The sequence below is a fragment of the Pelodiscus sinensis genome, chromosome 15 (assembly GCF_052426305.1).
Source record: "Pelodiscus sinensis isolate ZL-2025 chromosome 15, ASM5242630v1, whole genome shotgun sequence".
NCBI lineage: Eukaryota > Metazoa > Chordata > Testudines > Trionychidae > Pelodiscus > Pelodiscus sinensis.
The window spans coordinates 34589280-34616198 of record NC_143066.1 but is presented as its reverse complement, the minus strand read 5'-3'; the positions used below and the strand labels follow the sequence as shown (position 1 = coordinate 34616198).

The 26919-nt window shown below is 43.4% G+C and overlaps 1 protein-coding gene and 1 long non-coding RNA gene across 5 annotated transcripts in view; one reads left to right on the top strand and one right to left on the bottom strand.

Annotated features, from left to right (window-relative positions):
- The window catches only part of USP22 (ubiquitin specific peptidase 22), a 205806-nt gene that overhangs the window by 125227 nt on the left and 53660 nt on the right, over positions 1–26919 (bottom strand). Inside the window, exon 3 of one of the 4 annotated variants that reach the window (XM_089769306.1) lies at positions 5756–5776. The exons of 2 other annotated variants lie outside the window; for them this stretch is intronic. In XM_089769306.1, coding sequence (XP_089625432.1) covers positions 5756–5776 — 21 coding nt within the window. Of the gene's footprint in view, positions 1–5755; positions 5777–7881; positions 7948–26919 lie in introns of those variants that run through there. One more of the 4 variants, XM_014575259.4, reaches the window with a different exon arrangement.
- On the top strand, positions 1166–26113 carry LOC142818631 (uncharacterized). The gene is made up of 3 exons (XR_012896195.2): positions 1166–1248; positions 1701–1824; positions 25974–26113. It is a non-coding gene; the product is annotated as an uncharacterized LOC142818631 (long non-coding RNA).

Here is a 26919-nt window from a genome sequence, read left to right as displayed (position 1 = left end):
GAGCAACAGGACAGCCACCTTGCAGCCCTGGCCCTAGCTTCAGACTTCCCCAGAGTTGGAGCTGCAGAGGTTGCTCCAGCGGCTCTGTCCACGGCCAGAGCTAGACCATGCACTGCAGGCAGCCTGCAGCTGCTCCAGTGGCGCCGGCTAGGGACAGGCTAGAGCCAGAGCCATGTGGTGGGGGGGCCAGGGCCGCTCCTGGTGTCAGCCAAGGCAGTCCTGAGATCAGAAACAACTGCATTGCAACCATGGCAGCCACCCACCCCACCCTGGAAGCAGCTGGCTAGAGCTAGGCCAGGGTCATTTGATCACTGCCCAGCTGCTCCCAGGGCAGGCTGCATGGTAGCAGTCAGAGCTGGGGCCATGGCCGGGAGTGCGCTGCTCCTGGGTTGGAGATGTGTGGCTAGGGGGGTGGATGCAGAGCGGTCGGTGGAAGAGTCGTGTTCTCCCCACCCCAGGGGAAGGCATCAGGCAGCACAAGGACAATCAAAGTGTTGATGGCGGTGGGGGGTTGGCCAATGGATCAGGCAGAGGCTGTGGTGGAGAATGAGACAGAGCTGGCAGGCCCTGCAGAGCACAGCAGGGCGGCAGTCCAGTTTAACTAGTTGGTCACCTACTGCATATACAGCATGAGCGGGCAGCACATCCACAGCTAGGGGCCCAAGCTGCTGCCCTCCCTCCACTTGTGCTGCCTGACCACTACCTCATGCCACCCCCCAATGCCCGATCCCCCTGCCCAAGTACCCCCAAAGAGCTAGTGCCTCCTGTGTCCCCTTCCTCGCTGGTCCCTTGGCCGACCACACCCCTGCACTGCACACTGGGTAAGTTGTCTAATGGAATGTGCTTTTTATTGTAAAGAGCTATCTAATCTTTGGTATATTTTGAGGAAATTGCTACATATAGCAGAAATCTAGTACTATGCCATTAATTTATCCAAAAAATGGGGAAGACAGTTTAAAAATTAATTTTTTTTTAAAAGGTGTAACAAAATTAGTTGCTCTGTAATGTAGCTAGGCCAATTATTGGTATTTTATTCTTTGAATATACTGAGTTCAACAGGAGATTATGAAGTGCTGGAGTTGGGGGAAGCAGGATGTCATCACTCAACAAATGAGGACTGTTAATGGACAGTACCACAGCTTTTGCTCTGAAAATTTTGCTTCCTCTTAGCCAACCTGCAAAACTAGAAAGAACCACATGAAAGGGGGTGCTTGTGACGGAAGGGAAGATATTCTTTGTTTACTTAAGGTATTCCCCAATTGCTCATCATCAGGAACTAATCCTTATAGATGTTTTCTGTCACTGACTTGGTTATATACTAAGTTACCTCTAAGCCAGAGCAGCAGCCAGGGCTACTCTGCCGGAACTGGAGCTGCGGTGTGACTGTTCCTGGGGTCGGGGGCCCCTTGCATTCCTGTTTCCCCATCCCGTACCCCTCTTCCCCCCAGCCCTCTGTCTCTGAGCCCCCTGCCAGCTTCCCCTCTCTGGCTTCCCATGATACTGCCCAAGCCTCCCACTCTCTGGGTCCTGGGGGAGTCTCTCAAGGAGTAGTGCCACTGGTGGGTGTCATGGTTGCACACCTCTGAAAAAGCCCCCATGACCGCAATATTGGCGCACAAGACAAAACTCACTCCACTCATGGATGGAAAATCTTAAGGGAAAAACTCATGCCATCCTTACTTCTGCACTGCTTTTTACAGAGCTGGGCTTCTGACCAGCAGCCACTGCTCTCCAGCTGCCTAGCTCTGATGGCAGCACTGCCACCAGAAGAAGCAAGTGTAGCAGTATGACAACCTCCCTACAATAACCTTTGGGTCCAGACCCGTAAGTTACAAAACTATAAATTCAGTTTTAATTAACTAAAAGTATATTTACGATTTTTTGAATCTTATGACAGTGAAATTGATGAAAATGGACCATGAATTTAGTAGGGCCCTATTTATATCTAAAGAAAAGTGTTGCAAATCTGTCATACTGATGTATAAACAGTGGTCTTCGTCTGCAAAAGCTAAATATGATCAACCTATCCCTTAGAGATTGTTTCCATGACAACAGCTCAGAATCAGACTAGCAACTGGCTATTTTACTTCTTAGCAAATTGTACATGAGAAGTCTTTTAGCACTCAATGTATTGTAAATACAAGACACAATGAGTGTAGTAAATTTAATGTGGTTAAAATTAAGTAGAATAATGAAATAGTAAATTAATCTAGCATAATTGAGGTAATTTAAAAAAATCACAAGACATTTTAATATGTCAAGTTAAACTCTGGAGAGAGAAATTCAGTATTCAGTGAGACTAAAAGCTTACTGTTAACTATTCTGCTCAGCCTCCAAAAGAGACCTAACCCACTAGACCAGTGGTTCCTGACCTTTTCAAGCATACGGACCCCTTTTCAATCTATTAAAATTTCATGAACCCCTTTCTGTGCGGGGGGCGGGGGGAAGAAAAGTAAGGCTCGGGCCCACCGCAGTACCATTGCAGACCACCAGGGGTCTGTTAACCACAGGTTGGGAATCACTGCATTACACATATTAAGCAATGAAACCAGAGTATTGCATACACACGGAAACTGGTAATCTCAAGGCACTTTATGAATCATTCATTATTGCAGAACAAATAAGCCAATTTCTAAATGGATGCTCTTTTCTACATTCAATATTGCAACACACAACAGGAGTACACAGCGTCCCCGTTATAAGTCATCCCAGTATACATCCGTTCTGCACTAAAGTCATTGACGCTTGTAGGAACTGATGTGCTATAAATCCTCCCATTCCCCACTCTTAAGTCATGCAAAAAAAAAATTGTGCAAATGAAAGTCACAGCGGGGAAAAAATTCTCTGCTTTAAGTCCACGTTTTTTGGAACTTATCTTGGACTTATAGCCAGGGTGGCCTGTAAAAGGAAAAAGACACGCACAACAAACGAACGGGGTTGTTGACACTTCCTGGTGTCTTGAATCATCAGACATTTGTTATTAATTCACCATATAAAGGATAGCAAATCATCAAAACACTGGTGCAAAAAGTTAATGCACCAGGCTAACAGTGTCCTGAATTGACAACATTCCTTTGCATGCCCATCTCTTTCTGGTCTTAATAAGGGTTTCAAATGCAGTGAGTAGCAGCATGAATTGGGTATAGAAAACAGTGTGTGTCATTTAACTACAGTCCCATGTAATAGACCTGAATAGCAAAATTCTGTCACTGTCCATGTGGACAGAGCTTATAATAAAAATAAAATTATATAAAAAAAGACAGACAACAATAAAGCTTAGCTGTTGTAAATCAGTCTCTATATTACCGGCTGTTTGAGTAGTAGCTTCAAAACCTCAATTTTCACTGAGCTCAAAGTCAAAATAAATAGTAACACCCTTTATTTACAAGTTTTCAGGAACAGAGATTTAAGGAATCTTGCACCTTTATTTCCATACTAAACTAATAAATCAAAGCGTGTCCAGAAGTCAAAGTTATTTTCAGATTTGGGCTTGGGAATCACCCAAGGACTTCAGATTTCCTGTGACTAGTGAACAATTTTTCAACAGATTCATTAAAATGAGAGGAAATAGGTCTAACTATATATTTTTGAAATGTGTGTTTGTTCAAGAACACATCCTAAACTGTAGGAGCTAGAACCATCATATTTAATCTGCAGCTTCCTCTTATCATACCTTAAAACAAGGTTGTGCCAGGAAAATGGAAAGTGTCTGGACGGGGAATGTTTTCCCTAACACAGAAATGGATACAGAACTATATCCTCCTAGAGGAAGAACTATATGCAGAGTGATCGCGGGGGGCAGTGAACACATAAGAGAGCTATATTGCACAGAGACCACTGAGGGGGACAGGGCTCCACATGGCCAGTGCCAGACGGGGGTGGAAAAGCCCTGGCAGCCAGCAGTTCTGCCGCAGCCCTCCTAGGATCATCCCCCAGGGTTGGGAAGTGCAGCCCCGTGTACCCCCAAGACCTGTGAGAGAAGAGGCCATGAACCACAGGCTCAGTGCCTTCCACTCCTGATCCCCAGGATATGCCAGGGGGAGGGACCATGAATTGCAGCCTGGCAGCTCCCTAATTCCCAGAACATTCTGGAGGGTGGGGCCGCAAACTGTGGCCTCACAGCCCAACTCATCCCCAATAGACAGTGAGGGGGCCACAAATAACTGCCTACCTCTCAAACCCAGGAGACACAGGGTGGCAGCCAGGGAAGCATAGCCTGGCAGTTCCTCCCTGCACCCAGGATTGGTGGGAACTACTGGCCACCTCCCCCCAAGGAGATGGTGGGGGCCAAAAATCACCCCCTACCCCTCCAGGGGAGACACCAGAGGGGCCAGAAACTGCTGCCTTCCTGGAGGAGACGCTGGCACCAGGTAACCTGCCCTCCCCTCTTGAAGCAGTGCCAACTTCGTTGCCACGAGTTGCCCTGGTAAGCTCCCCCAAACCTCACAACCCCCTGCCCTGAGGTGCACGTCCTTGGCCTATTACCCCCAACCTGATTCCTAACCCCCCACCCTAAGCTACACCACATACCTGACCCCCCACGCTGCACCCTTACACATCTCCCAGCTCCCTGCCCTCAATCCTGCACCCCTACACCCTGCCATGAGCCCCCAACCTCTGTCCTCCCTCCTGCACCCCCACACTCTGCCCTGAGCACCCCATCCAGTCCTGGCCCAACTCTGACACCTCTCATCCCCTGCCCTGAACCTCACCACATCCCACTCCCTGCCCTATTGTCTACCAAGAAGCCGTATCTAAATCTTGAGTCAAATTTACTCCTTCATTTTTGAAAAATACAACCATTTAAATAAAGCACATACATTTTCCTTTTATTCCCCCCACCAAAGAAAAAACAACCCACATTACTTAAGTTACAGACTCAAGCAACATTATTAGTAATACTATCAAGAACAAGGGGCAGCCTGATCTTAAGCAACACTTTTTAACATAAGTCCATGGGGTAGCATTTAAAGCCATTCCAAGAGTCACAGTAATGTGCTGACAATATTTTAGCAAGGTCTGCCCAAAATTCCTGTCTTGTGATAATTCACCACCAGCGATGCATGTCACAGAAGACTGTGAAGAATCAGGAATCTACATTTGTTGCTCCCATTTAAAACACACACACCCAAAACCGCCCAAATCAAACACACTTCATATACACAAAACACAGAATAAAGGGGGCGAGGGAGATAAGAAGGGAACAGGATTTGGCACTTGATTTTTTAAATGTAGGTCTACAGCACATAGTGCCTTTGGATGGGTGCTTTACTTCTGCAAAAGAATAAAAAAATAGTTTCTCTACTATCTTCTATTTGAAAATATCAAAGAGCTCTACAAACAAGTAAATTCAGCCTCAACACCTTCTGAAGTAAGTAAAGTTTCCAATCCTCTCTAGCCCTACCCATTGCCAATCTTCCAGATATAAAACACCAACAACAGAGAGGTTAAGCAGCTTGCCCAGGTCACACAGGAAATCTGTCATGGAGACAGGAATAGAGAATTCATATTTCCTGAATCCCTAGTCCTGCCACTCATGTGTAAATGAAGAGCACCGTAAACCAAGGTTTTTTTTTTTTTTAAATTAAAACATGCTACTGGAAAACAGAATCAATCTAAGAAAATATACCTGGTCTCTGAACCCTACAGGCAGTCCCCAGGTTACGTACAAGATAGGGACTGTAGGTTTGTTCTTAAGTTGAATCTGTATGTAAGTCGGAACTGGCGTCCAGATTCAGCCACTGCTGAAACTGACCAGCGGCTGACTACAGGAAGCCTGAGGCAGAGTTGCTCTGCCTCGGGCTTCCTGTAGTCAGCCGCTGGTCAGTTTCAGCAGCGGCTGACTTGGGGATGCCTGGGGCAGAGCAGCTTGGGGTGCTGCCGGGTTGGTCCAGTAGCGCCGAGAGCGGCGCTGCGTGACCAACCAGCAGCGCCCCAGCTGCTCTACCACAGGCACCCTGAGAAAAGCCTGGTCTGCTGGGGGGGGGGGGGGGGGACGCACTAGCTGCGGCCCCCCCCCCAGCAGACCAGGGATACGCGGAGCAAAGCCGCGGAGGACCCGGGCAGGGGGACCTCCCAGATGCGCCGCGGTCCCGCCGCCTGGGTCCTCCACGGCTTTGCTCTGCGTCTCTCTGGTCTGCTGGGGGGAGGGGGGCCCCCTAGCAGACCAGGGAGACACGGAGCAACTTTTCTCGCCCCGGAGGACGCGGGCGGCGGGACTGCGGTGCATCTGGGCGGTCCTGCCGCCCGCGTCCTCCGGGGCGAGAAAATCCCTGTTCGTAAATACGGATCTGACATAAGTCGGATCCGCGTAACCCAGGGACTGCCTGTAACAGAAAGATTCCCAATTGACTTCAGTGAACCTTGGATCAGGACCCTAATGGGAGAAATTAAATGCTTCCTCAACAGACAGTTACACCTCAACAAACAGTAAGAGTCATATTTAATTTAGCATATACATTTTAAATAAAAAGCTTTGGGTTCGTTTACACAATTTATTATTTATAACTTTCAGTAACCTTGCAATATTTAGATTGTAGTATCTATAAGCACTTTTTAAATTTGTTACAGTCATCTATACTATGATCAATATGCTTGTTTGTGTCTTATGTAAGGAAAGTATACAAGGGGCAGCAAGAGGCATATGAAGCTGGATCCTTTTTGCTGTGTCTCTTTCGTAAATGACAGATGCATAAATATTCACAGAAGACTGTGATACAAAAGATCACTGGCCCTTTCTACACACACAAGATGTGGGCCTAAATCCTAATGATGAAACTTCTTTTGCGTTAAAGCCTTAGAGGAGGACAAAGCCAATATTAAACTAAGACAGGAAAGATTTATTACTCCTTAGGTGTCAGAAAATAATGAACCTAGGTCAAATCTGCCTTGTGACGTTTCTGGCCATAGTAGCAATCACCACGGCATCTGCATTTTCCACAAGACTCATTGTACTACTTCTCCAAAACAGGTATATCAAAAGCCCTTATCCTCACCATTAAACTGGCAGATTATATTTTATAGGTGGATTGCATATAGCCAGGACCTAAAAAACAACAAAACCCACTTTTTTTCTTTTTTTTAAAGCAGAGGTATTTTTCTAACAAAGAATTGATTCTTGAACTATTGTGTGACCTGGCATCTCACCACTTACCAATATAAGCATGACTCAGGGCATGTCTGGGAGACAACACACATTTTTCATACCTCAACATTTCTTTTTTAAACTCCTTAAAACATTGTTTGCTCGCTTCCTGTGAAAAAGCTAGTAATCAATCACTGTCCCCTTCCTCAGCTAAATGAATGTATACATTTGGGGAAGAATTTTCCCCTTATATAGTATTTAATTTTTGTATTCAGTCCTCGTAGGATCATGTGTGCGCTGCATTCTAAGAACAGCGTATTTCATATGCACATAGAAAATACACAGCAAGTTTGTCTCCAAAATAATATTAAGATGGTCCAGTGAAATATAGATACCTCCAAAACTTGCTTATTGAACATATTTATTTAGATTTTTCTTTTTCTATGTAATAATGGAATAGGGAGCAAAGGAGTTCAGCCATTTCAGTTTTACTGCAAATTTAATCATTTGTTTTTTGCTGGTAGGTTTGTTGCCCACTATGGTAACACCAGAGACAATACATCATATGTATAATAAATACACTTGTCAACTTTCTGCTTATCAGGACAGGATGGGGACTGATGGAAAATGCTCTTAGAACTTTCCTATAAAGAGAACATCTGGCTCCAATCAGTTGTGCACAAGGACACTGAAATGCTGTTAAGTTTATAGTTAGAAATGAAACCGCCTACCTTGTTAAGTCACACCATACTTCTCAATTTAATTATGAATTAAAATATACCATTACAGCCACCTACACAGCATAGCTTGCTCTCCTGAGTTCAGTTCATCTACTTTGGGACAAATTCCAAATTCTGGGATCAGTGAAACTGATGATTCTGCCTACAGTGAAAAATGAAAAAAGGGAAACTGAAAGCCATCATGCTATGAAAGAAGCTCAAGTACAATCTTCTTGGGCAACTCCTTGTCTTCCCCTTGCAGACTCTCAAAACTTCACCCTACAGAGAATGCACCTCAGCTGGGCTAGGTTCCGCTTGCCATTGTAAGAGAGAACTATTCTACTAGTTCTAGTGGTTACTGCTTCAGAACTGGACACCACAGTTCTAATACCATGGAGAGGAACACCACAGAAACACTCCTAAATAGGAGCCTACCAAATTCACGGACATGAAAAACGCAGCATGGACCATGAAACTTAGTGTCCCCTTCTCCTTACCCCCTGTGAAAGCTGTGTGCTTTTACCCTCTTCTACGCAGATTTCACAGAGGAGACTGTTTCTCAAATGGGGGGTTCTGACCCAAAAGGGAGTTGCAGGGGAGTCATGAGGGTATTTTAGAGGGATTGTGGTATTGTCACTCTTACTTCTGCACTGCTTTCAGAGCCAGGTAGCTGGAGATCAACAGCTCTTGGCTGGGCACTCAACTCTGAAGGCAGTACCCCATCAGCAGCAACACAGATGTAAGAGTGGTGATATCATGTCATGCAATTCTTACTTTCACACTGCCACCTTGAAAGCTGGGCAGATGGAGCATAGCGGCTGCTGACTGAGGGTATGTCTACTCTAGCCCCCTAGTTCGAACTAGGGAGGCTAATGTAGGCATTTGAAGTTGCAAATGAAGCCCGGGATTTAAATATCCCAGGCTTTATTTGCATGTTCCCGTCCGGTTGTCATTTTTAAATTCCACTAGTCCGAAGTAACTGCCCGCAGCTACATGCGGCAGTGAAACAGTAATTCGAACTTACTTAGTTCGAATTACTGTTTCACTGCTGCGTGTAGCCGCGGGCAGTTACTTCGGACTAGTGGAATTTAAAAATGACAACCGGACGGGAACATGCAAATAAAGCCTGGGATATTTAAATCCCGGGCTTAATTTGCAACTTCAAATGCCTACATTAGCCTCCCTAGTTCGAACTAGGAGGCTAGAGTAGACATACCCTGAGGGCCTAGCTCTTCAGGCAGAAGCACAGAAGTAAAGATGTCAAGACCATACCATGCCAGGTTTACTTGTATGCTGCTGCCAAAGGCGGCGCCGCCTTCACAGCTGGGCTTTCCACCAGCAGCCACTGCTCTCCAGCTGCCCAACTGGCAGTGCTGCCATGTGCAGCAGCAGAGAAGTAAGGGCAGCAGTACAGCAGCTCCTCATACAATAACCTTGCGACCCTCCTCAATGCCTTTTTAGGTCAGTCCCTCTATCATTAAAACACCGGGAAATTTCACCTTTAAATAGCTGTAAATTTCATTATTTTAATGTTTAAAATTCTAAGACTGAGAAATTGACCAAAATGGACCCTAAATTTAGTACAGTCCTACTTATTAAATTAATAAAAATTGTCCTTAAAATGGAAAGTACCTGTTCATTTCTGTACCTGAAGTTGGTTTGTTATAATGGTTGCATTCACAGCTGCTTTTCCTTGCTCACCCACCATCCACTAAAGCAGTTTGGCAGAATACGTTGGTTTGGTCCAGGCTACTCCTTTTCTCCCACCCACAGCTAGAGATCTGCTGTTGACCTAGAAATAAGGGCTATCTTGAAATAAAGAATTAATTCTGAAAGTACTAAGGATCATTGGTATAAAATGTGTCACAAAACTCAAGATCAAAGTGAAACATCCAGATCACGTGAATTCTTGTGTTTTTGGACAAAAGATTTAGCTAGGTTACTCAAACTCATGGGTTATTTTCTAACAGGACAGTGTGAGAGACTGAAAATCTATCTGTTAAACTGTCTTCCAGAGCAATCAATTGAGAGCAGATAAGATTAGATCAAGTCTAGTTCTTCAATTCAAAATGGCTTCAAACACCTTTTGAAAAACACATGTTTTGTCAGAGATTATGACTAGCGATGTAATAGGGCAGTTGATTAACCGATTAGCAAAAGCTTATAGGTTAATGCTATAGACTACATGCATTCCCCTCCCACCTGCCAGTAAATTTTTTAGCAGGCTGGCCAGCAGCCCAGCTCAGTCCTGGCTCACACTGGGTCCTGGACGTACACCCGCTGCGACTCTGCATTTAAAGTGTATGAGAGGCAGCAGTGAGGGGCAACAGGCAGCTGGTCCGTGAGATGAGCTTTATTTAAAAAAAAAAAACTGGCTCCCCTTGCAGACCAGCTCTCGCCTGGCACCTCACGCGGCTGCCTCTGATACTGGGGCAGCAGCATGGAGTGGCAGGGACTCCTCAGCAATGGGGCCAGAGAGCACTGGCTTCTGGCCCCACCCCCAGGTACTATAGAACAGTCGACTAACTGTTAAGAATTCATGAGGTTAATTGACTATTGAATTAACTGATATTTAACATCCCTCATCTGGGTTAGTTACCCTGAGGTGAGGGAGCTTTAACTGAGAAGTTTAATGCTGGGACCTTTTCAGGTCAACTTTTAATTTGAACAGTACTTCTCAAACCAGGACACCTGCTTATTCTTAACCAAAGGGAACCACATTAACATACAATCACCACAGATGTAGACAACCAATTGTCTATGCTAGCCATGCAAAACTGTCCTGCAATTATCACAGATTACAGTTGAAGCTCTGCAGTTATATATTAAAGAACCATGCAAATTAGCATTTTTATGACATTTACTTATGATCAATGATTCTCAGTTCTTTAGTACTTAACATATTTATAACACTTTTAAGGGTGCATTGGTCTTTACGAGATTTTGAACAATGCAGTTACTTCTAAATGTATCACTTTTGGATCAGCCTAGCCAAAGATAATATTAAAAGCAATTACAACTATTCTGTTCAATTTCTCTCAGGCCAATTTGCTTGGCCTTATGAAGGAGATCAAAAATCTAAGATATGCTTACTTGAGGTCTCATTGGAATGTAGATTCATCAAGATAACTATAGTTATTTATGTTAAACAACAGAAAGACACATACAATCTTTGAGATGAGATCTCACTTTTTCTTTTCCTCTTAACCTTGGGATGGGAGAGAAACCTTTGTACATGGTTGGCCAAGGCATCAGTTGCATTTAGGATTCTGCAGCTCCTTGTGTTGGGCTCTATCAATTCTTTTGAGCTAGGTTTACCATACATTTGGGTTTTCCCAGGCACTGCCTCGTTTTTGAGCTTCCGTCCTCAGTCCAGGCAGGTCTGGCATTTTTTTCAAAGCAGATGCTGTAGCTCAGACAGAGCCCTGATTGGTCTCTCTCCTGCATCAGCAGCTGATTGGTCCATTCCCCTGCAGCCACAGATCCCAGATCCCACCCACCCAGACCCCATCTCTCAGAACCTGGTGAGAGGGTCCCACAGTCAGGAAACTGAGGGCTGTTGCTGCATCCTGGCTTGCAGAGTGAATTCTGCCACCATGACAGGGAGCACCACTACTCCCCCACACCTCCAGTGAATATCCACTCCAGCTTCTCCTCCTCCCTGCAGCATCCTCTTTTGGGGACCTTGAAATATAGTAACACTATTTTGAGCACAGACCTTGGTTTATGTCTGTTGGTTTCAGAGTTCATTGGAAGGGGATACTCTGATTCCTACAGCACACATGCAACACGGATCCTCAGATTTCACCGGTCTTAATTTCTCTGCTGCTTCCACTAGCATCCAGAAGATGGTGATGGTATATAAAAAAATTTCCTTAATCTTTTTCTTATCAGAGGCTTTGTAAGTTTATTTCAAGGCTTGTCTCTCTATTAAAAAAAACCCTTTTCCTACAGGACAATAGTGACATCACCACATCACTCTGTGGCCCGCCTGCCTCCTCTCCTCCCTTCCCTTTCCCCTGTGCTCCACTGCCATGCTGCAGCCTCTCTCCCACCCCCGGTGGCCAGGAGGAGAGTGCAGGGCCCAGCAAGGCCTCCGAGTGGCTCCTCCCGCCCCCCGCTGGCCAGGGGGAGAGCACAGGGCCTGGTGAGGCCATTCAGTGGCCCCCCCTCCGGCGACCAGGGAAAACGCCAGGTGAGACCTTGCCCCAGTCCCCCACTCCAGTGGTGGCAAGGGGGAGGGGAGGAGGAAAGAACCAGGGCTGAGCAGCTGAAAGGGGATCCTCGGGGCTGGGGTGGCATCAGAGCCAGGGGAAGAGGGGTCACTCCTCCCCCTCCCATTTGCTGCCTCTATCAGAGGCAGAAAGCCAGGATGGGGGGAGGGTGGGGAGGCAGTGCTGGGGGGGAGCTGGCTTAAAAGCAGGTTCCCCCAGCACCATCTCTGCAGAAGTAGCAGAGGAGGCAGAGACACTGCAGGAAACAGCATGGGCAGGGACTGAAGCAGGGGCTATTGCTACATTTCAAAGGCAGAGGAGGGGTAGCAGGAATGGGCCTCTGCCTTTTAAATGTAGTAAGAGCCACTAGCAACTCTTACTACGTTTAAAAGGCAGAGGTGCAGCAGGGATAGCGAGCACCCATCCTCACCTCTTATTGACTAATCGAGCAGTCAATGGAAATTCCATTGACTACTCGATTAGCAGATTAATCGAAAATTAACATCCCTACCTCGGACCCTCCTTGGCAGCAGGGAGAAGAGCCTCAGCCTGGTCCAACCCTTCCAGGTGGCCGGAGGAAGAGAGCTGGGCCAGCTGCAGCCTGAGCCTGGCCCAACCCCCCAGGCAACCGGAGGGAGATAGCCGGGCAAGCCAGACCCTCGGCCAGCCCAGCCGAACCTCACGGTGGCTGGAGGGAGAGAGCCAGGGCTGTCATTCTTTGGCCTGACCCTCCTCAGCAGTCACGGGGAGAGCCGGGGCTGCCTACTCCCAGAGAGGGGGGGTTGGAATGCATAATATTTAATTATTTGCCCCAACTATCATTTGGGATCCCCTTTTAAAGCAATTTCTCTTAACATCCAAAATTATAACCAAGTGAATGTTTCAACACTGCTTCCTTGTGCCATATAGTTCCTATTATTTCTAGAGTGCAACAATTATTTACAATTAAAACCAACAAGCTCCTTATAATAGTCTAAATTTGGAAGACACACTCCATATATTTTGATCACATTACACATTTGTAAATATTGAGAAGAGACACTTTCCACATATAAAAAGATCTAGATCTGATTCATAAGGCAAACAAATGCGCAAATTCTAATATGGGATGAAAAATAAACTATTAAAGTTGTGTGTGATTTACAAGGAAACAATATACAGGCAGTCCCCGGGTTACACGGATCCGACTTACATCGGATCCCTACTTACAAACGGGGTGAGGCAACCCCACACTAGCTGCTTCCCCCCAGCAGACCAGGGAGACGTGAAGCTAGCGCCCCTCCCAGCAGACCAGGGAGACTCGGAGCGGCTTTTCTCAGCAAACACCTCAGCTTGAGAATAAAGGACTGAGGGAAGTGAGGTGTGGGAGAATAAAACTGAGCTCTGGAGAAATGTTTGGCTAGAGTTTCCCCTACAATATGTACCAGTTCCGACTTGCATACAAATTCAACTTAAGAACAAACCTACAGTCCCTATCTTGTACGTAACCCGGGGACTGCCTGTATAGTTTAAAATTTGAGGTGGAAACATATGGCTTGATTTCTATGGGTAAGTTTGCCCAATTTGGCCTTCAATCATACAGCCAGATTTCTAGTTTATTTAACTTGCAGCTGGCACTGCCCATGCCTATGTCTCTAACTATACCCTCATTTAGCCATTTCAGTTTCTATAATGGAGAAAGGCACACCTGAGCATGGCTGATCTGTGCACATTTTGACAAAGTTTCTCAACACTGTGTTAATCATTTTCTTATTGTCTGCATAAGTGGATTTTATGTGGGATAAAAATAAATGGGATAGCGTTTCCAATTTTTGTGGACTAGAAGGAACTGTTAGTTATCATTCAATGTATACCAATACCATATGTCCTTACAAGAGAGAGATTGCTTTCTACAGATGGACTTGTCCTTTTGCTGGACAGGATTTGGATTTAGAGAGAAGACTCCAATATCGGAAGCTTTGGATTCTATCTTGTTTGGCTTTCTGTTTAGACTGTAGAACTGAAAATACGGAAGAATTTCAGTGTCCAAATTTATCTGCTCTTTTGCTTTCATCTTTTAGGGGAATGAGGTGGAGGTTTCTTAAGGCAATGTACGGTTTAAAAGTTCTGGGTTGAGAATGGAGAGACGGACTGTCTGGATGAAGATTTAGAAATATTGATATTCTCCAGTCTTATTTCAGAGGCTGACTGCTCCCTTTCTATCCAGGAAGTGTTAGCCAAATGCTTGCTAGCTGCAAATAGCTCTGAAAAACAGACTTACCACCTCCTCTCTCCCAAATCTTTCCCGATTATTTTTATTTTCGGTTAGACATGCAGTTGGGTAGAGAGTTGAAAAAATTCTACTGCGTGATTTAAAAACAAACCATCTACAAAAACTAAGAAAAGTAAAACTATGGTAGATTTGTGGGTACATTTGGCTCACACAAAACAGTATTTATATAGTAATTCCACCTTCCTGAAGAAAACAGTATCTCTAGCACACCTGATACAGTTCATTACACTTTACATCAGATTATACTTAGTTCACTCTCAGTTTACTCTCATACTGGATCCTGAATTTACAAAACTAAATATGGAAAGGTAATGTTTCTTAATTTAAGGTTAAAGTCAGGTTACAATATAACAGAGTTAATTTTCTTAAATTTCACTAGGAAGTCCTAGATGACTGCCCAGTTTGAACATTTAAAGTGAACATATTGCTTGTTGATTATGAAAGTACTGAGACAGTTGAAGCACCAAAGATTGACATTATAGACCGATAAACCTCTGTAATTTACAACAGCTCCTGACTGAAAAATAGTGTTGCCAACATATTGTGGCCTGACTAGATGAATTTGCTGCAATATTTAAAAAAAAAAATCTACTGGAGAAAAGTTCTGTCCATCCCTCAACCCTCTTGACAGTGGCAAAACTTTGCTAAACAATTTGGTCCTATGAAGAATACACTTGGAGAAATTTCACCTTGAAAGACAAAACACTTCTACAGTTATTTGTGCCAGATATAATAATGTCCTACAAAATGCAGGACAAACCTTACTGAAATAAAGAAAGTTTAATATCTTATAAGTTTATTATTTTTAAAATGCGTGTCTTTATGTACCATCATGGGACGGTACGGAACTACGCAAGCAGGAAAGAGAAAACTAATGCAATCTCTGGGAGATATTAGGAACTTCAAAGGACTTTTTGGAACAATACACATGGAGATTCCTAAGCAATACTTGGGGCTGAGAGAAATGCAAGCAATCTACTTGAAATCCATTCTTTGAAACTACACTCTGCGGAGAAACTGAGGTTATGTCTATAGAGAGATTTTTAAAAAAAAAAAAAAACATAGCTGGACCAGGACAGCTCAGACGCTGGGGCTAGAAAAGAAATTGCTGTGTAGATGCATGAGTTCAGGTTAAAGCCCAAGTTCTGGGACTATACAAGGGAAGCGTCCCAGAGCTCAGACAGGACTAGGCATCTCTACTGTGATTTTTAGCCCTGCAGCCCAAGCCCAGCAAGCCCACATCATCTGACCCAGGCCAGCTGCAGCTGTGCCACAGGTATTTTATTCCTGTGTAGCTGTACCCTGGCTGTCTACTGATTACCTACCTCCTCCTGAATGCTCCAGTTCAAAGACCTCCAAACTGTATAAAGGGGGGAACTAAATGTTTCATGAGCATGCTAGTTCTGAGCTGAAACTTATGAACTTGTGACCTCTATATCCTTTGTGGGATATAGAGGCCTAATTCATGTGCCAAACCCCAAATCAGAATTGGGATGATCCCTGGTAAGGCCTATGTGTCAGTTCTTTTATTTTTAGCGTGTAGCCTCCATAAAGCTTTTACCTTAAGACTAAATATGCTCACACAGAAAGGGCCGTATTGACAATTACTTTGTTATTAATTTCTCTCAAGAGCAGGCAAGAGAGGCCTTCAAAGTAGCCTTTTGCTGGGAACAACACAGTGAAGGCAGGGGATCATTCAGTCTGTAGATACCCCTAATAGAAGGGAGAGACATGTATGTCTCCACCCAGAGAAGTGATGGACAGCAGTGCTGGAAGCCTTAGAGGTGCCTTGGCTGTACAATAAAGGAGACTACAGTGCAGTTGCCCTGAACTATGATAGTTGTAAGCAGCTGAAAATGATCCCCTCAAATGGAAGTGTTCGTGCAGATTTAAAAAGGAGTCACTATATGCTTTACCTAAAATGTATAATAATCGTTCCTTTTTATTTTAATATTTACACTTTCTTCCTCCCACGCACAACACCCTTCGAACTCTCTTCTTGCTTTTCTTTCCTCTATCTCTTCACTCTTATTTTTCCTGTTCTCTACCGTAACAAATATATCCAGCATTTACTGTCATGGACTGTCTCTATATTATTCTGTCCCTTACTCCATCCAAATCACCATACAGCCATAGGGCCTACTATCTTCCATCAACAGGGTAGAGAAGTTTTGGAGCACAAGTGGAAAGTAGCAAGAGAAGGCTCCTCAAACAAGTTTTAGGCATGGAAGCAAGGATGCTCTGGTTCAATCTGGCAGCTCAAGGATTCCAAGCCTTATGCCTCAGCTAGTACTGGGGATGGGTGGAGAGGAGAAGAAAAGGATCCTAGGACTTGAGTGCATGTATAGGCTTGGTCTACATCTAAAACCTAGGCTTAATTAGCTATATTGCTCCAACTGTGAAAAACATCAAGGCCTGTGCAACACAGTTAGGTTGACTGAATCATCACTTCATGTACACGTATACTTACTGAAAAGGATGGATTTACTACTGTGGTGGGGAAGCCCCATTGGTTGCTATAGTGTCTACACTACACCAGCACAGCTACACAGACTAAATATAAAAACTACACAGATGAAATATAAAGTCCAGGTAATATTATGAAGCAATTAAAATCCAGCCACATGGGGTGAGGAGGGCGTCAAAGAAATATGATTTTCAGCAGTAACAACATGAGACATACCTTTACTACAGACAGCAATCAGTGATCTTAAAGCTGAATGAGAAAGCTCAAATTTCACATTTAGCTCTTTTATGGCAAATGGCCTCATTCAGTGCACCAGGAACTTAAACTATACACAACTGTGTACAGGTGTCCATAACTTGTTATCTATTCTCAGAAGGATGGATAAGAGTCCATGGTGCTTTGAAAGCGTCCATTTCAATAAATGGTACTGTTTAGGGGAAATTACACATCTTTTTATATTGAAGGAAAAATTATCTTTACATAAGAAAAGATGGGAAATATTCTCTCATAGAAAGATGCACTGATACTTAATTTCAAGTACAAGTCTTTCCCTTCAAAACCAAGTTTACAGAATATATAATGAGGCACGTATATATTCTGTGTTGATTTTATCTATTTCCTGCAATGCACCACTGCAGTAGCCAGTTTCACATGAGTACAAGACAATTGCCAATACCGCAGTAGTGTGTTCTAAGATCTAGTACAAAATCTATTACTTTACCTCACCATTCCCCTGTGTCAGCAAATCATGAAAATGTTTTCAAATGTCCTATTAGGTAATGTATTGATCTAATTGTGGACCACGTGACTTGAGAAATAATTCAGTAGGCAAGGTAAGTAGACATCACTCTGCACAACATTAGGTAGTACTATTCAGCTTAGCCCATGTTGCAGAGATGCTTTGTGCACAGTAAAAGACAGGAATTTGATTCTTCATATGAAAATAGGTATGCTCTTGGGAAAATCTACCATGCTACTTTGATAAGAATATTCTAGGCAGTATTTTTCCAGAAAAAGAATCTTAGGGGTATCGAGATCAAAGCTCTACTAATCTTTGAGAGCCTCATTTAGACAAGCATAGATATTTCAGCTCTATTTTCTTTAACCACTCTAAGCTGCCCATAGAAAATGTGAACTTAATTAGTCCACATCAAAGTCAATGCAATTCTGCTAGTACGAAAGGCTGATGGGAACTGCTACAGTACATATTCTCCATGGCATGATTTATTTATGAGACAAATACACTCAGCAAAATAAAATAAAAGGGGCAGAGGAGAGGGAAAAAGAGAACAGAGGAGAAAATGAGCGACAGACTCTTCCTATTCATAGTTTGTTTCATTAAAAATAACACTGTTTCAAATAGGCTGGAACCAATGTATGGCCTACCTATAAAGTGTTATTCTGATGGAGAATCTCCTGCGTGTGTTTTCAAAAAAGCTGCATATAGCTATCGAGATTTTTGAAGAGTTTCTAGGGACTGCTGCCTTTTCCCTCCTTCCCCTGCATTTACTGCTACAGAGCAAGCTGCCAGAGGATGCAAAAATTAACCCCAATCCTAGAACTATACCAACAGCTGTAGACATCAGTTATGCTGGTGACAACCATGAACATAAAATGATGTTGGCATGTATGCTGTAAGAGACTGGAAAAAAATATTAGAAAAGATATTCCCTCCTCCCCCATCCCTCAAAGAATCTCTTAAACAGTGGAAGGGGGGAGAGGAGAAAAAAATCCTTCATGAAAGCTGTATTTCCACAAGAGGTTTTACCATTATGGACTGCTCCTACTTTGTCTCCCAACAGATACTTCATTAGCACCAACCTGAAATATAAAGTAAACTAACAGAACTGTGGACAATGAATGTATAGGTAGACAGTCTTCACCACAGGAAACCATCCTGATATAACAGCTGGACAAGCTTTTCACAAAAATACAGCTTACAGATTGCGATAAATATTTGCATTTTATACTACGGCTCCCTGGACTAAAACTAAAGGGTTTTGATTATTTATTTATTTAAAATATTTTTATCCTGCCTCTCTATTTAAAATATTCAAGGTGGCTTACAAAATGTTTTAAAACACAATAAATAAATAAATATATATAAAATAAAATACAGGACCCCAAAGGAGGGGGCATAAAACCTGCTAAAACACCTCAACAGGAGGAACACTCACACAACTAAACATCAATAAAAGCCAGGGTAAAAAAGTGGTTTCCTATCCCATTTCTCAAACAAGTAGGTCCACGACAGGCAAGATGTTAAGGTACTACTGTCTTAGGCCATTAGTAATACTTTAGCCTAAAACAGCATCTGAGGAAGCACCTATGCTTGCCTGGAAAATTAAAACATGACCACATAGCTATTGCCTGGCTAATCGAAGAGTGAAAGCGAATTCTCAAGCGGCCTGCAGTAAGCTAAGAGCGGAGGATGCTTTGACAGAGACCCTCTGTAGCCTTGTACAATACAAGATTAATTCACTTCACTAGGGTACAGTGAGAGGCCCTTCATCTTTGTAGCCTTGAAAAATTGAAACTCATGATCCTAAAATCCTCAGATCTATGGAAATATCAGTGCCCCTCTCTCAAGGATAAAAGATCAAGGCAGACTGATATCCTAATCCCTTCAGAACTACAAGTCAACTATGGGCACCAATCTCAAAGTCAATGTCTCTAAGAAAGATGAAAAGTTTCCTAAAAAACTCAACTGATTGTGTAGGACAGGCTAATTTTCTAATGACAAACCTTAACTTTTTCCTCATTTAAAATAATCACTAAGGGCACACAACTGATGAAGAACACCTGATTAAGTTGGAAGAGGAGGAAGGAAGATGTTTGTTCCCCAAAAAAGCAGTTCATATTTCAATATCTTAAAACATTAACTTCTACTGCAATAGCGTAACACTTGATGATGCACATTAAAACATTTATTTGTTCTGGAGAGCTTGCATTTCAAAGAGAATGTATCAGGAAAAAATATTAAATCTTGAATTAGAAAGTTATTTACCCCCTGCTATCAAAAGAGCCCCAAACAATAATAAAATATACAAGAACCCAGACAGCTTCCATATTTTTCTGTTTTGGAAAACTGCAAAATTTACTTAATTCCACCACACCAAAAGGTAACAAAAGTTCTAGCTTAAAATTTAAATATGTACAAGTTGAACCTCTCTAGTCCAGAAATCTCTCACTGGTCTGGCAACATTCGTGGTCTGGTATGATTTTAGTTAGCCTGATGCCCACTTATCATGGGTGTGGCCAACTTTCCTGTGGTACCATACAGTTTGTTTACAGCCACCACTCCTGGTTCTGTGTTCTATGCTGCTATTTAGCTCTAGTTTACCCCTAAATGTCTTCTACTCAGTAAGCAGTAGAAGTATTGGTAATGCTGCTCGACAACACTGACCTCCCTGCCACTCTCCCTTGCTGCCTCTAATAGAGGCAGTAGTGGAGGTGGGAGGCAGGAGTCCCCCTTCTCCCCCTCCACTGCCTCTGTGGGAGGCAGCAAGGGGGGGAGGGGCAGGTGGCTTTCCAGAGCCAGCTTCCCGTATTAGCTCCCCCGCTCACTGCTACTGACACCGAGGCACTAAAGGGGTGGGAGGGGAGGAGAGGGGCGGCGTGCGGAGGATAGGGAGGAGTGCGTGTAGTCAACAACATTAATCAAGATGCATAAATTTATCAGTTAGTCGTGTAGTTGACTATACGTTGACATCCTAGCCTTGACATCCATATATATAGCCGATTCTTTTAAAAAATTTTAATGTATTGTCCTCGCTGACTTTCTGAAGCAAGGCATTCCATAGTTTTGTCACTTTTCAAAGTTTAGGCCAAAGGCTCTTGGTATCGGTCACGGAGTGTGGGGGAATCACCGGCCCCTGCATCCCCATCTGCAGTCAGATGTGTCTCAGCCAGCAATTAGAACAGAAGGTTTTTTCACTGACAGGGACACTGTGTAGCACAGACTGGTTAACATAAGAACCAGAAGCAGTCAGTACAATACAACTTGGAGAGAGGGGGACCCAGGGCCAGTGCTCTGGGCCCACTCCCTGCATTCTCAGCCAGCCGAGCAGACACACTCCGCAGCCAGTCCCAACTCTGCAGACAGCCCTGCCTCCTCCGTTGTCCAGCGTCAAAGTGTGTCACCTATAGAATCTTCCACCTAGGCTCAGGTTACAAGACAGCCTGAGCTACTGTTGTGTGCGTACTAAAATGGGGCAGCCTTGAACAGCCTCCCCGTCAGTCAGAGCCACACCCAACATTCTAATCCCCAGTCACGTACCAGTGCAGTGCCCAGGAAAACCGAGGCACACACACAGGGTTACAGCAGAACAGTACAGGACCATAGGAATCAATATAATCCCTTCTATGTCACAGTATCCTAATCCACTTTTGAATAATGTGGGGGAAGAAAGAATGGACTGACACTGGATTTAACTACTGATTCAGAAGATTGCATTCCCTTCTGCCATTTCACTGACTGCACACCTGCATCATATTCTTCCAATCCCCTAAAAAGAGAGAAAACTTTAAGTGGCATGTTTAACTTACCTAGAGAAAGTAAGTGTCTCCTCAACCATATAGCTGAATCCTTAAAAGCCAGGAGAGCAGAGACCCAAGGTCATCGTAGAAGTGGGATCTCCCCATAGTTTACTTCAATACTGATCAAGCACATATCTGCCTGATGTTTAATAAATTATAAGTGAACCGAGTGGACAGTCAGGCCCTAAATCTGTATTTTGATATTTATGTAAAAACTACAATTACACAGTAATGTATTTTTTCAAGACCTCTAGTCCAGAGTAGGCTCAAGTCTTCATTTCACCAGGAAGCCCAAGCAACATCTACAATGAGTACCAGACCAGAGCGTGAGAGAGAGTATGAGTGTCTTAAAATTTTCACCTCACTCCAGCAAAGCAGGAAACATCTATTGCGGTCAACTTCAGATCCTAATTTTTTTGTAAAAATTAAAGCTTCCGTAAGGCTGTGAAGATAGCCTTCCAAACAGGACCTAAGTTGCAACAATAGTGCTGGCTCTTGTACTAATGCCTCTGCTGTTTTCTTATGCCATAGAATGCACACACACACCATGACCATGTCAATCTTTCTGATACTACCCAGATTCCTGTGGGTGGCAGTAGAACTGACAATAAATCAGGTTCACTGGACTATCACTTAGGAAACCTGTGAGGAGCTGCGGCAAAGGACAGTACCCATCCACTAGAGAAGATGGATCTGATGCAAAGGACAGTACCTATCCAGTAGAGAAGATGAAAAACGGAGAGGTAAAAAAACAACAACATGGATATCCCAAGCCGCAGGGAAGTGTAATAAGAAGGTAGGGAAAGCTGCAGAGTAACGCTGCCTCTTGGCTATGAAGAGGGTCTGATGTGGGAGTGGAAGAACAGAGAAAAAAAATACTCTTTTTTTTACAGAAGTATAGAGGGCAGTGGAGAAGAGGAAGAGAGCGCATGTCATATTTAGGGAACAATCAATGTGGCAAGAGGAAGGCTAGCTTACAACTTAGATACATCATGCCCTGTAAGCTCTGTAATATACCCAAATTCTCTCTCAACTTCAGGTTTGGTTTTTGGTTATTTTTTCAATGTTCACGCAGATGGCCCAGTCAAGCCTGAAATGCAGATGGCTGGATTTTCAGAGATTCCCAGTATCTACAATGTATACTAAGTTCAATGAAAACTGCAGACCCTTAGCACCTCTGAAAATTAGGCCATAAGTGATGCACACAATTGTGGAGATCTGACAAGATATGTGCTAAGCTATTAGACAATATTAATTCTCCTGCACTAGTCTCCAGTATTTATGAGGAGTGGAAGATAGAATAGTGGTAAATAAGTCTATTGTGCCAAAACCTTCAGCTGAATATAGATATTTGCTTCAACAAAGGCTGAACACTTCAGTTTTAGCTCCATTTTACATCCACCGTATTATTTCCAAATCTTCCTTTCTACTAAGCTGCCTGATTACATAATACCACACACTGAAAACAAATTAGTAGATTACAGTGTTTGGCTTCATTTATGGACATTGTACTTGGATTGTCATTTAATGCAGAAAGTGCAGTTTAAATTAAAGTGTTGCTATAAAATTAGTTAAAACAAAACAAATACAGCCTCTGCACCAGCCAGCTGGACTCAGTGGCTAGGAAGCTTCTGAGCCACTACACATCATTCTTTAGTAAGAAGTTTCTGAACATCTGCCTTCCAAAAAGGCAAGGCAGAAACAGTATGCTTTACAACAGGAAATAAATAAAAACACCATGGCATAGGCCTGCACTAACAAGAAAGCACAAAGCTAGCTTCTCATTTTCCTTGGGCTTTTATAACAAGGCTTTTTTCTTTTTCTTTTTTTTTTTTGGCAATTGCTCAGAATTTGTTTTTACAGAAATGACAGTCTTTTAAAAAAAAGTTCCACCTACTCTCAACTTTTCCAAGGGAAGGAGGTGCAGGGCTGAAAGAAAAATTAAAAAATAATGAAGTGCAGGTTTACTACTACTTTTAGAACTAAAACTGCATTCTCATGCCTTGGTACCAAGCAAGACCCTATCGATATCTTAAGTACCATGCAATCTGCCTGCTTAAGACCCATTTCTTGCTAGGTCATTATGTTTCCCATTATTCTAATGCCACTGAAGACCTATATAATGATGTGGAAAGGGAGGTGGGAAATGATATTCTAAAGTACTACCCTCAATAAATCAAATAAGAATGATGCTCGATTCCTTTAGTTGGGTCTACAGAGGAGGATGAAGAGAAAGGACAGGAAATAGAAAACAGCCACAGTAAAGGTTGTCATCACCTGAAAGTATAAGGGGACACTTTGAAAATTATTTCAGGTAACTAGCTTCACATGGTCCAATCTGAAGAACTGTTTGTTGTTTAAGTCTCAGCCCTGGTAGCCATGTTAGTCTAACTGCAAAAACAGTGAGGAGTCTCATGACCACAAGCACCACATGGTTTCTCGGTGTTTGTTATTTAAGTTATTGTGGAAAGGCAGTCAAGGCTAGTGACTTTAAGACTCTTTCTCAAAAACTGTTTCAAGTCTTGGTCTATACTATAGGTCAGGGTATATGAATTACTTCATATCACTCTTATCACAAAAGTTCATTGAACAACACAGAGCCAGAATCCAAATCTCAAGATACCAAAGTAAGAATCCAGAAAAAGAATACAGAAGGAGTTACTTACCTTGGACAGTAACTGGAGTTTTTCAAGATGTGTCCCCCTATGGGTGCTCCACATCTTGAAGCATGCACACTTGTGCAATACTGAGCAGAAATTTTTCTCAGCTGCATCCATGGGTCTGTGCCTAGGCCTCTTGCATCTTGTGCTCTAGTACCAGAGTATACGAGCAAGAGGCAAATATACCACCACATTGTACAATTACTGACTCTGAGGCAGAGGGGAAAGAGAGCCAGTAGTGGAACACCCACAGAACACACATGACAAAGAACCACAGAAAAACGTACAAGAGCTCTCAGGCTATGTCTAGACTGCAGGCTTCTTTTGGAAGAAGCATTTCCAAAAGAGGTCTTCCAGAAAAACTTCTTCCGAAAGAGTGTCCACAGTGCGAAAGCGCATTAAAAAAGCGATCTGCTTTTTCAAAAGATAGCGTCCACATTGAATGGACACTATCTTGCATTTCAGCTGTGATTACTATGGACGGAGTGGCCACCAGGGCACCTATGTTTTTCCCTCTTTCCTCTTCTTTCGAAAGAAGGCGTCTTCCTCATAGAATGAGGTTTACTAATGTTGGAAAAACTCCTCTGTTATTTGGATTTTTTTCCGGAAGAACACGATTGCAGTCTGGACATAACTGAAGTTTTTTTTCAGAAAAACGACCGCTTTTCTAAAAAAACCTGTCGTATAGACATACCCTCATTCTCTTCAAGAAGTGACCCTATCGGTGCTCCACATCAGGAGATTCTCTAGCATTTAATGAGGATGATGACAAGGAAGTGGATTCAGTAAGGGCTATAGAATAGCATTACTGAATGCTACATCAGCTCTGGAGGCACGCAAGAGAGCACAGTCCTGGCAAAAATGTGTGTACCAAAGACCAGATGGTTGCCCGAGATAGGGTGAGACCCTGGTGGAATGAGAAGTCACCATCTGAGGGGGCAACCCCCAAGACGTCATAAGAGAAGTAGCCCGAAATCCAGTTAGACAACCTTTGTGTAGAAATCAGTTGTCCTTTCATTCATTCTGCCACTGAGGCGAAAAGCCTGTGCAAGTCCCTAAAAGGCTTAGTCCCTTTTCTAGGTAAAAGGTGAGAGTTCTTAGGTCCAGTGTCTGGGTGCTTTTTTTTTCTTCTTGAAGACTGAGGGTTGGGGTAAATTGCCAGTGGGTGAAACTCCTGATTAACATGGAATTCTCAAGGCACTGTAAGAACAAAGCAAGGGTGTAGACATCATGCCACTTATCTCGCTGAGACACCGTGTATGGTAAATCAGCCTTTAAGACAAATGTATCCTATCCTCCTGGCTGAGGTGCTAGCTATCAAGAACAAGATATTAAGGAACAAATAAAAGAGGAAACAATTCACTATAGGTACAGATGGGGGGGGGGGGTGTCTCACTGCACTGAGGACTGAGATAAGGTCCCATAATAGAATTAGTTGTGTGACAGGAGGGAAGAGAATAAAGAAACCTTTGAACCACCTTACAGTGGCCAAGTGGTTGAACACTGAAAACCCCTTAATGGGGTGGGTAGGGTGTGTAAGAGAGAGAGCAGGCACACACATTGCTAGGTGAAACATTAATGGAGCTCAGCAATAAGTCTGTGTCCTGCTGTGTTATTTTTCCAATAGATGTCTAGGTACCTGAAGTCCCCTCATCACGACCAAGTCCTTTTGTTTGGATTTTTTTGTTAGCTGTTTAAAAAACAAAAACAAAAACCAAACAAAAAAAAACGTCATCCACCTCTTCTTCCTGGTTAGATAGTCCACAACAGACACTTACCAAGACATCGCCCTTATGAATTATCCCACCAAGTTTCTGAGAGATCAATTATGTCATAACTGTGATTATTCACTAGTATTACTAATTCTGCTTGATTATTCTCCATACTTCTTAAACTAGAATTAAGATGGTCATTAGATTTTCCCTCTACATTTCCTTGTTTCTCCTCTGTCCCTGCTTTGCTTGTACATGTTTCTTCTAGATTCTAACCCTTCACGCAGGTCTCCATGTTTTATATAGGTACCATTTGGAAATGCGTCTTTGTACCTTTGAGGACTCTGAGTGGAGTTTGTGACCATGCTGGTAACAGAAGATTAATCACTACCAAAGATGGTAGAATCAGAAGAAAAGCAGGCTCTGGGAGGCAATTTGGAACCAGCAAAATGTCATCAGGTATGCCTCAGTAACAGTGATTTAAAGTCTTCCGTGATTCAAAGGTCCTCATTGACAAGAAGCCTGGATGGCACTGGGGATTTTCCATAGGGACTCTCTGGAATCCTCATGTCAGATGGTACCAGAGATGGTACCAAAGTATGCAGTTGGCATGGCCTCTGTGTGAGACCAGGCCTGCTGATGGAGGATGGGGTGGGGGAGGGAAGCCCTAACGGCTGGGGGGGCACGCTATGCTCTAGGTGACACTGGGGGCTGGCATGGTGCACTTGCTACCCCCCCACCCTCACCCTTCCACCCAAGGCCCTGCCTCTTCCAGGAGCATGGAGCACCCTCCTATCTTGCCCAGGGACCCAGCATGGCTGTCAGCTCCCATGTGTGGCTATGGAACAAAATACTGATGACCACTTTGGCTTCGCTCTGGAGTTCTTGTGTTTTGAAGGTACTGTGGTGCTAACGCAGGTGCCACTCTAGCTTGCTTAGCTATTAGTGTCTTGGTTTATGGCATTATCTTGGTATCAGAGGGGATAAGACCTTCCAAGATACCTTTATCCAGACATGGGGCTTCCTGAGACACAGATTCAAGGGGTGACCTTCCCCTTTTTATATCCCATTCTGGACAAAAGGGTTATTTCTTCTTTGAGGATCTACAGTCCCCTCAGGAGCTTTGTTTACTGTTGCAGCAGGAGCTGTGAAAGCGAATCAAATTCTACAGATCTAGACCACTTCATAAACAGGATTATTAGTCTGTCTTTGCTCAATTGGTTAGATCTACTTTTAAAACCCAAGCAGAACT